The sequence below is a fragment of the Mizuhopecten yessoensis genome, unplaced genomic scaffold (assembly GCF_002113885.1).
Source record: "Mizuhopecten yessoensis strain PY_sf001 unplaced genomic scaffold, ASM211388v2 scaffold11135, whole genome shotgun sequence".
NCBI classification, from domain to species: Eukaryota; Metazoa; Mollusca; class Bivalvia; order Pectinida; family Pectinidae; genus Mizuhopecten; species Mizuhopecten yessoensis.
The window spans coordinates 105,233-115,955 of NW_018408897.1; the positions used below are offsets into that span (position 1 = coordinate 105,233).

The 10,723-nt window shown below is 37.6% G+C and overlaps 1 protein-coding gene across 1 annotated transcript in view; it reads left to right on the top strand.

The window, feature by feature from the left end:
- LOC110466540 (cysteine synthase 1-like) overlaps window positions 1-10,723 on the top strand; it is a 21,403-nt gene that overhangs the window by 4,012 nt on the left and 6,668 nt on the right. The window contains exons 2-8 of the mRNA XM_021523092.1: window positions 1,051-1,091; window positions 1,996-2,036; window positions 3,501-3,596; window positions 3,699-3,823; window positions 7,766-7,855; window positions 8,583-8,697; window positions 10,097-10,150. Coding sequence (XP_021378767.1) covers window positions 1,051-1,091; window positions 1,996-2,036; window positions 3,501-3,596; window positions 3,699-3,823; window positions 7,766-7,855; window positions 8,583-8,697; window positions 10,097-10,150 — 562 coding nt within the window. The remainder of the gene's footprint in view (window positions 1-1,050; window positions 1,092-1,995; window positions 2,037-3,500; window positions 3,597-3,698; window positions 3,824-7,765; window positions 7,856-8,582; window positions 8,698-10,096; window positions 10,151-10,723) is intronic.

Consider the following 10,723-nt stretch of genomic DNA (forward strand, 5'->3'; position numbering starts at 1 on the left):
TTCTCGAGTTTCCCATTCGGTTCCTAATGTTGCCATATTTTTTTTTTACCGACTTTGAGTTTATACCCTTTCCCTTATGTTCAGACGATGTAGTAGAAACGTTTTATCATTGTTACCAAAACAACATCGACAGGCAGTGCAGAATTACCTAAAATGCCAACCTGGGTCATGATTTTCAGTCGACTCTGATAACATTTTGCGATCATTATGGCTGGAACCAGAATTTCGCATTCCACCCTTAACTAGTGGCTTTGGTACGAGCACTGATGCAAATATCTGTTGTCAATAGAACTGATACTGATTTAGTAAATATCGCACTTCTAGCAAGGATAATGCTTTATTTTTATTGAAATGAAGGACCAAAGTTGCATGGAGACACATTATCCTCGACTTCTTACCAGTCGTGTTTTATACTCACGGCAGTCCGTCTATCGGATTATGATGAAAGCTGCTTAGCATCTACAACATTCAAAAATTAAGGCTATGTATGACATTTATTTTCACAGATCTTTCCCACTTTCTTTTAAAGGACTATTAAAAAGAGATAACATACTTGTCGTATCTTATAATTTCACATTCAGATGTAATAATGATTTTTGGTTCCTGAGTAGCATAATATGAGATGCCCTGATAACCTCTTTCATTCAATTTACCGGTATCTTCCAGAACTTGAGATTAAAGCTACTATAGACTTCCTTCAGCTTCACACATTGGATTTTACTTACAGGATAGCAATAATAGCCCCTAACTTTCATTCTCTATGACAATGGGGATCATCTTCTTTTCTCGATTTCACTATTTCTTTATCTTCTGTATAAACATCCGTAAGACTTTGGTTTCTCTTTGTATATTACTGTTTTGTCTAACCCTCTAATTGTACAATGTTTGTCAAACACAAGCTTCTGAGAGCTTATCTGTAGTAACCAATCGACGTAAAATAAAGGTTTTTGCATCTTGTATCTCTTGTAAGACTATTGGAATTTACGAACTACTACTATATATGGTATTCAATACTGAACTGTCGTTCATATTACACATTCCATTTTACAGGACGCCGCCATCAGACAAGGTCTCGTGGGTATGGTGGGAAGGTATGTACATCCGTCACTGGAACACTATTCTGTTTTATATTAGTGAGGAGGATAAAGTGAGGAGGGTAATGTCAGAGAATGGAATTACGTTGATCACTATACTTATTCATGCATATTATTGCACATTTTTGCTTTGTTGTTGTCTAAACACTTTCTAAAAAAATACGATATGTATCTGCACTAAATAGAATAATGTTAGGCCATGACATTTTGTATGTTTGCTTACAGGTAAAGGGTACATTGTCACTGATATAAAATAATCGTTTGAAACATTTTCAAAAGAAATACTTTATAAAATCATGTATTGTCATCCAATAGACAGAATTGTATTTGAGTTCTTCACAATTTGAATGTTTGGAAAAAGCTGTACCCTTTACCCTGATGCTAAGTGTTTTATCAATTTGTGATGAAGTATATGGAAACAAGTTGTGTGAAGTTTCAGTGAATTGTGTGGATGGATATTCCTGATTATATTTTAAGTTGCTATTTGTATTCTGTTCTTTTTTTATAATTCACCTTTCCTCTTTTGGTGTATTTCAGCATACATTTTAGAAAATGTTAGACACGTATTTATAGTCTTTTTTCCCTTTAAAACATTTGACAAGTCCTAAATTGACGAAATGGCTATATGATGCATTACACATTTTCTTTACTTAGCACTTCATATCGACTTACCCATTTTTTTAAAGTGCGTCCTCCGTGCTTGTTTAAGGTATTAGGAGGACGCGTGCCCTTTCTGAGCGTTGTTTTACCGCCAAGGTTTTATGTCTTTATATCAATTTACTTGAATGCTGTTCCATTTCGGCTTTATATCCTGCATCAGGTGTTGACCTTTCAATCATAAACAATTAAAAAAAACATTTAATAATTTCTTATTTGCTTCCTTTCTTCTTTAATTTTATAGAACACCGCTAGTGCGTTTGAATAAGCTCAGTGACGAAACAGGTAAATCAACGACGCTCACAATGTTATAGAATCTATTGTAAATCTACTTTACGTATACTATAAACGTCCGCAACTATTTTTTATACATTTATTCTGTAATAAAATCTGTTGTGATGACACCGTAAGTTAATATCACTGAGAAAACTAGGTGTTGACTAAATCAATAATTGTTTTCATCTGAAACGTTGCGAGATACTGGCCAAGAAAACTAGGTGTTGACTAAATCAATAATTGCTTTCGCCTGAAACGTTGCGAGATACTGGCCAAGAAAACTAGGTGTTGACTAAATCAATGATTGTTTTCATCTGAAACGTTGCGAGATACTGGCCAAGAAAACTAGGTGTTGACTAAATCAATGATTGTTTTCGTCTGAAAGGTTGCGAGATACTGGCCAAGAAAACTAGGTGTTGACTAAATCAATGATTGTTTTCGTCTGAAAGGTTGCGAGATACTGGCCAAGAAAACTAGGTGTTGACTAAATCAATGATTGTTTTCGTCTGAAAGGTTGCGAGATACTGGCCAAGAAAACTAGGTGTTGACTAAATCAATGATTGTTTTCGTCTGAAAGGTTGCGAGATACTGGCCAAGAAAACTAGGTGTTGACTAAATCAATGATTGTTTTCGTCTGAAAGGTTGCGAGATACTGGCCAAGAAAACTAGGTGTTGACTAAATCAATGATTGTTTTCGTCTGAAAGGTTGCGAGATACTGGCCAAGAAAACTAGGTGTTGACTAAATCAATGATTGTTTTCGTCTGAAAGGTTGCGAGATACTGGCCAAGAAAACTAGGTGTTGACTAAATCAATGATTGTTTTCGTCTGAAAGGTTGCGAGATACTGGCCAAGAAAACTAGGTGTTGACTAAATCAATGATTGTTTTCGTCTGAAAGGTTGCGAGATACTGGCCAAGAAAACTAGGTGTTGACTAAATCAATGATTGTTTTCGTCTGAAAGGTTGCGAGATACTGGCCAAGAAAACTAGGTGTTGACTAAATCAATGATTGTTTTCGTCTGAAAGGTTGCGAGATACTGGCCAAGAAAACTAGGTGTTGACTAAATCAATGATTGTTTTCGTCTGAAAGGTTGCGAGATACTGGCCAAGAAAACTAGGTGTTGACTAAATCAATGATTGTTTTCGTCTGAAAGGTTGCGAGATACTGGCCAAGAAAACTAGGTGTTGACTAAATCAATGATTGTTTTCGTCTGAAAGGTTGCGAGATACTGGCCAAGAAAACTAGGTGTTGACTAAATCAATGATTGTTTTCGTCTGAAAGGTTGCGAGATACTGGCCAAGAAAACTAGGTGTTGACTAAATCAATGATTGTTTTCGTCTGAAAGGTTGCGAGATACTGGCCAAGAAAACTAGGTGTTGACTAAATCAATGATTGTTTTCGTCTGAAAGGTTGCGAGATACTGGCCAAGAAAACTAGGTGTTGACTAAATCAATTATTGTTTTCGTCTGAAAGGTTGCGAGATACTGGCCAAGGCAGAGTTTTGTAACGGCGGAGGGTCTGTAAAGGACAGGGCGGCGTTGTTCCTCATCAGGGACGCTGAGCATAAAGGTACTGTGGCTCTGCATGGATACACTAATGCTTTAGTAGTTACAGATATTAGATACCCTATTTAGTTGAACATTCCATTGATATGTTGAATGGTCTTTCTAGGGCTTATAAAACCTGGAGGAACGGTGGTAGAAGGAACAGCGGGAAACACTGGGATTGGATTGGCGCATATTTGTCTGGCACTTGGTTACAAATGTGTTATATACATGCCAAATAACCAATCACAGGTAAGTCCAGTAACGGATGAACTTAACAATGTTTAATATATGTATAGCTTAGTGGAAAGTTAAAATATCTGTTTTGTTAGAGTCGAATTTTAAAATCGGTAGCTTATCACTTGTTATGTTAGATATCACCATTAGAATGGGGAAGATATCAGGAAGGTTGATCCTGTCGTAAAGTTACCAGTTGTTTGAGGTTTTACGGGGTGTTGTATTATTGTAATGTGTGAGGGTGAACACTGTGCTATATTGTTGGAGGTTTTACGAGATGTTGTATTATTGAAATGTTTGAGGGTGAACGCTGTGCTGTATTGTTGGAGGTTTTACGAGATGTTGTATTATTGTAATGTTTGAGGGTGAACAATATGCTATATTGTTGGAGGTTTTACGGAATGCTGTATTATTGTTATGTTTGAGGGTGGTGGGGGTGGCGATATGTACATTATTGAAATGTTTTAGGGCTGGCACTGCGATGTTACTTTTATATAATTGTATGATATGATGCTTGTTGCATTTTTGTAATGTTCCTTTCTCACTTCGTTTTGATAAAAACTTTTAATTTCAACAAATGGTTGACTTCTGGTTGGCTTTTAGTCCTTTGGGTTGGCCGAAGCCTTGTTTGTGGAATATATTCTGGCACCGTTAACATAACATAATACAAAATGTAGTTCAATAATATATCTGTAATGTTATTCACGGTTTTATATACGCAACCTCCCCCTTATTCTATTTTCTGCACTTATTTCAGAATACTTTAAACATTAATTTTCTTTTTTTCCAGACGTTTAGTACAACTGATGTGTCCTTAATGAACCAAACGGCCTTATGTTACAGTACACATGTGTACTTTAGTTGTCTGTATTGATTTGCTGAAGTTTAAAAAAAACACCTCAGCTTCCGCAATTCACATGTCCAGTGATTGTTTTAGAGTTGACAATAAGGTGTATTTGAGTGTTGTTTTATGATTGTAGGGATTGCAAAGTGGTTGTTATGTGTGGTTGTAGGTTTGACACAGTGGTTGTTATGTGTGGTTGTAGGTTTGACACAGTGGTTGTAGGTTTGACACAGTGGTTGTTTTGTGTGGTTGTAGGTTTGCTACAGTGGTTGTTATGTGTTGTTGTAGGTTTGACACAGTGGTTGTTATGTGTGGTTGTAGATTTGCTACAGTGGTTGTTATGTGTGGTTGTAGGTTTTACACAGTGGTTGTTATGTGTGGTTGTAGGTTTGCCACAGTGGTTGTTATGTGTGGTTGTAGGTTTGCCACAGTGGTTGTTATGTGTGGTTGTAGGTTTGCCACAGTGGTTGTTATGTGTGGTTGTAGGTTTTACACAGTGGTTGTTATGTGTGGTTGTAGGTTTGGCACAGTGGTTGTTATGTGTGGTTGTAGGTTTGACATAGTGGTTGTTATGTGTGGTTGTAGGTTTGCTACAGTGGTTGTTATTTGTGGTTGTAGGTTTGACACAGTGGTTGTAGGTTTGACACAGTGGTTGTTATGTGTGGTTGTAGGTTTGACACAGTGGTTGTTATGTGTGGTTGTAAGTTTGACATAGTGGTTGTTATGTGTGGTTGTAGGTTTGCTACAGTGGTTGTTATGTGTGGTTGTAGGTTTGACACAGTGGTTGTTATGTGTGGTTGTAGTTTGCTACAGTGGTTGTTATGTGTGGTTGTGGGTTTGACACAGTGGTTGTTATGTGAGGTTGTAGATTTGCTAAAGTGGTTGTTATGTATGGTTGTAGGTTTGCTACAGTGGTTGCTATGTGTGGTTGTAGGTTTGACACAGTGGTTGTTATGTGTGGTTGTAGGTTTGACACTGGTTGTTTTGTGTGGTGGTAGGTTTGCTACAGTGGTTGTTATGTGTGGTTGTAGGTTTGCTACAGTGATTGTTGTGTGGTTGTAGGTTTGACACAATGGTTGTTATGTGTGGTTGTAGGTTTGACACAGTGGTTGTTATTTGTGGTTGTAGGTTTGACACAGTGGTTGTTATGTGTGGTTGTAGGGTATGACACAGTAGTTATGTATCGTTGTATGGTTTGACACTGGTTGTTCTGTGTGGTTGTAGGGTATGCCACAGTAGTTGTTTGGTATCGTTGTATGGTTTGACACTGGTTGTTATGTGTGGCTGTAGGGTATGACACAGTAGTTGTTTTGTATCGTTGTAGGGTATGATACAGTAGTTTTGTATCGTTGTATGGTTTGACACTAGTTGTTATGTGTGGTTGTAGGGTATGACACAGTAGTTGTTTTGTATCGTTGTAGGGTATGACACAGTCGTTGTTTTGTATCGTTGTATGGTTTGACACTGGTTGTAATGTGTGGTTGTAGGGTATGATACAGTAGTTGTTTTGTATCGTTGTATGGTATGACACTGGTTGTAATGTGTGGATGTAGGGTATGACACTGTAGTTGTTTTGTATCGTTGTATGACATGACACTGGTTGTTATGTGTGGTGTAGGGTATGACACAGTAGTTGTTTTGTATCGTTGTAAGGTTTAACATTGGTTGTTATGTGTGGTTTTAAGGTATGCTACAGAAATTGTTTTGTATCGTTGTATGGTTTGACACTGGTTGTTATGTGTGGTTGTAGGATATGACACAGTAGTTGTTTTGTATCGTTATATGGTACGACACAGTAGTTGTTTTGTATCGTTGTATGGTTGTCACTGGTTGTAATGTGTGGTTGTAGGGTATGACACAGTAGTTGTTTTGTATCGTTGTATGGTTTGACACAGAAGTTGTTATGTGTGGTTGTAGGGTATGACACAGTAGTTGTTATGTATCGTTGTATGGTTTGACACTGGTTGTTCTGTGTGGTTGTAGGGTATGCCACAGTAGTTGTTTTGTATCGCTGTATGGTTTGACACTGGTTGTTTTGTTTGGTTGTTGGGTATGACACAGTTGTTGTTTTGTATCGTTGTAGGGTATGACACAGTTGTTGTTTTGTATCGTTGTATGGTTTGAAACTGGTTGTTATGTGTGGTTGGAGGGTATGACACAGTAGTTGTTTTGTGTCGTTGTAGGGTATGACACAGTGGTTGTTTTGTATCGTTGTATGGCTTGACACTGGTTGTTATGTGTGGTAGGAGGGTATGCCACAGAAGATGTTTTGTATCGTTGTAGGGTTTGACACTGGTTGTTATGTGTGGTAGGAGGGTATGCCACAGAAGATGTTTTGTATCGTTGTAGGGTTTGACACTGGTTGTTATGTGGTTGTGGGGTATGACACAGTAGTTGTTTTTTATCGTTGTATGGTTTGACACAGAAGGTGTTATGTGTGGTTGTAGGGTATGATACAGTAGTTGTCTTGTATCGTTGTATGGTTTGACACTGTGGTTCATTTTGTGTAGTTGTATGGTTTGACACTGGTTTTTCTGTGTGGTTGTAGGGTATGCCACAGTAGTTGTGTGGTATCGTTGTATGGTTTGACATTGGTTGTTATGTGTGGTTTTAAGGTATGCTACAGAAATTGTTTTGTATCGTTGTATGGTGTGACACAGAAGTTGTTATGTGTGGTTGTAGGGTATTACACAGTAGTTGTTTTGTATCATTGTATGGCATGACACTGGTTGTTATGTGTGGTAGTAGGGTATGACACAGTAGTTTTTTTGTATCGTTGTATGGCATGACACTGGTTGTTATGTGTTGTTGTAGGGTATGACGCAGTAGTTGTTTTGTATCGTTGAATGGCATGACACTGGTTGTTATGTGTGGTAGTAGGGTATGACACAGTAGTTTTTTTGTATCGTTGTATGGTTTGACACTCGTTGTTATGTGTGGTTGTAGGATATGACACAGTAGTTGTTTTGTATCGTTGTATGGTATGACACTGGTTGTTATGTGTTGTTGTAGGGTATGACACAGTAGTTGTTTTGTATCGTTGTATGGTTTGACACTGTGGTTCATTTTGTGTAGCGGTAGATATTGACAATGTGGTTTCTATTTTGTTCCAGGAAAAGATTGACTGTCTGAGAACCCTCGGGGCTGAGGTTCGATCCGTACCAGTCGTCCCCTTTACTGACCCAGATAACTACAACCATCAGGTATGTATGATGTGATATGTTCGAAGTCCTATCATGCTTTACGCTAACAAACTTCCGTTGCAATTCTAAGATGATGTTTATGTAATTACAAGAGTAGCTGACTGTCGTTATTATGTGCCGAAGTTACACGTACTTTGACCGATTCATTACGTAATGTTTCATATTTTTTTAATAATAAACAAATAATGATTTTAATAAGTATGAAAGCTCACAATTATTACTTATTCAACTGGTTATCAAGCAGTAATATTATATTTCATAGTGACTTATCACCATAGTTCTCAAAATAAAACTACATTATAAATATGCTGCACAAATGTTAACATCAAAATAACGAGCCTTATCATCCTCCCGTGTTTCCTGATGGAGTCTATTTGTGTAGGAGCACATTATTTAGCAGAAATCTCCACTATTTCCTACATTGACCGATTTCTCAGATACTCCACTCTTATTTTCCGCTGACAAGCTTGATAAATGTAGAAACCTCTTTCGCAATATTTGTAAATATAACTTTTGTATAGAAAAAATATATCTAACAACCCACTAAAAATCCAGCTGTTTTAACCCTTCACAGGGCTCTTCAGGTTTATTTCCTTCTCTATTTATCTTACAAAAGTTATGAGCGTATAAATGTGCGCCAGGGGTGTAATAGATCTATATGTGGAAGTTGCCGGTCTTTAGATATTTTTATAGAGACTACCCAATGACGAATGTGGTTTACCATTAGGCCGACAGATTTGCCCAAAGTCTTGAGAACGCCGTGTGGACAAACCAGTTTGACAACACTGCCAATAAGAGGGCCCACATAGAGACAACAGGACCGGAGATTTGGCAACAAACTGGTGAGTTATAGCAACGTGCTGGGGAACTTTAATATGTTGAATTTATAACTGACTTTCCTTCAAGGAGACCTATTTTCTCTCATTCCTGTTAGTGTATCATTGACATGTCATGGGCAAGAAAGGACTGTAAACAAATCTTTCTCACATTCCAATTCAGGTGCGTGTCGTCTTAAAAAAGGAGGAGGGGGAGGGGGGCTAGACGTTTCTAGTTAAAAATCTCAAAGGAAAATGGTAGCAAATCATAGAACATTTTCATGCTTTTTCTGATAAATGGAATGAGAGAAAGTACCCTTTCATGCCCAGGCCAGGGATGAAGTATAGATAAACTCCACCCTCAGGATTTTCAAGTTGGACCATAATTCTAGGCTTTCCTAAATTCAAAAACCCCTGGGATGAAACCAATGTATCCTAGATCCCTAGGTATGAAAGAGTGTGTCAGTCCTAATGTCAGGGTGGTCCGACCAAATGATATTGCCATAACCTTTCAGACAGGACATGTATTGATGCTACATAATGCTGTAAAAATTTGTAATAACATATCTTCTGATATCTATTCACCTAAGGTTAGCATATCTCATTTAGCCTCTTAGCCTTACTTCTGGTAAATGCTTACAGTGATTCAGCCGTAACAAAATATTAACTTTAAGTTCTGAATTCTTCACCTTCATAGATACTTCCTCAATATTAACTCTACTGTAGATTGTTGGGTTCTATCAAAGTTAACAAATACCCGAATCAACCTTGACGCATACTCCAATGATGCTAAACACTCAGACTATTAAAAGGTAGTTCAGTAATGGAATACTGAGAAGTTGCTACTATAATGTTGGTCGTTAAACGGTACATCACTATTAAAATCTATGGAAAAACGAACAGTTGGAGTTTCTTTCGACGGTAGTAACAAACCGGCCCCTCCAATAATATTAAGATATCACAAATTTCATTACATATCATGCTTTAAAAAATGTTCCCTGTTTCTTTGGTATTTGGTAGCCTGTATATAATGGAGGATAACTTCCCGGGTCTAATTTGTGGAGTAGTAAACGTCTATCCTTCTGGAACACCTCAGGTAGCCTTCAAACTTTTGTTTGGGTTAAAGATGTCTTCCTTGTTATTTTAATATCTTCCCCTTGCTTCCTGTTGTTGCTCTATAGTATCCATTGCGAGTGTGTGTTTGACATTGTTAGAGTTGAATTCCTGTTTCACTTACAAGGATATATATATATAAGGTTGATGGAGTAGAACCAGTCAAGGAGCGACGACAACAAGAACCAAGTGCTGATATGGCGGAGTACATTTTCTCCAGATTTATCCGATTCAAGACGAATACATGTTCTTTTATGTAATTGTGTTGTTACAGTAACATCTTTTGTACTAATGCTGTATGTTTTATTCACAGGTGGGAAAGTAAACGCTGTGGTGTTTGGTACAGGTACAGGTGGAACTTTAGCAGGTAATAGTTTGTCCACTTACCTGTAATGATAGCATACTTACCTGAGAATGACTGAGATTTTGGTTGACAATATCTTTCTTGAGTTACGCGGCAAGATATTCCATAAGACTGCAGCATTAAAGGACCGAATTGTGCCATAATGTATTTGCATGTGAGGTTGACTTTTTTGATGTGGTTATCAAGATCGAAGATAAACACCTAGTCAAGTCCTTCACTTTTATATTTAAATATAACGACGGTGTGCTGTCTTTGAATAGAAAACATCTATTGATAACATCAGTCTTATATACCTTTTTTTGTGCTTGAAATAAAGTACCCTACAAACTGTCCTACTTCAGCAACGTCCATTGAGCTTTATATACAGCATGACCATCAGGGACGGCTTACTTACTGTACACCAGGCGGGACAATTTCGACTTTCTGGTCGTGAACTTCGCCTACGATAAAATTGATAAACTGAGTCAAAAGATGAACAAAGGAAATATTTAAATGGAGACCCTTGAAAAGATAAAAGGCGAATAAGACCAGGTGTTCTGGAAGTGAAAGCGTCTTCTGCTTCATCGACGACACCCG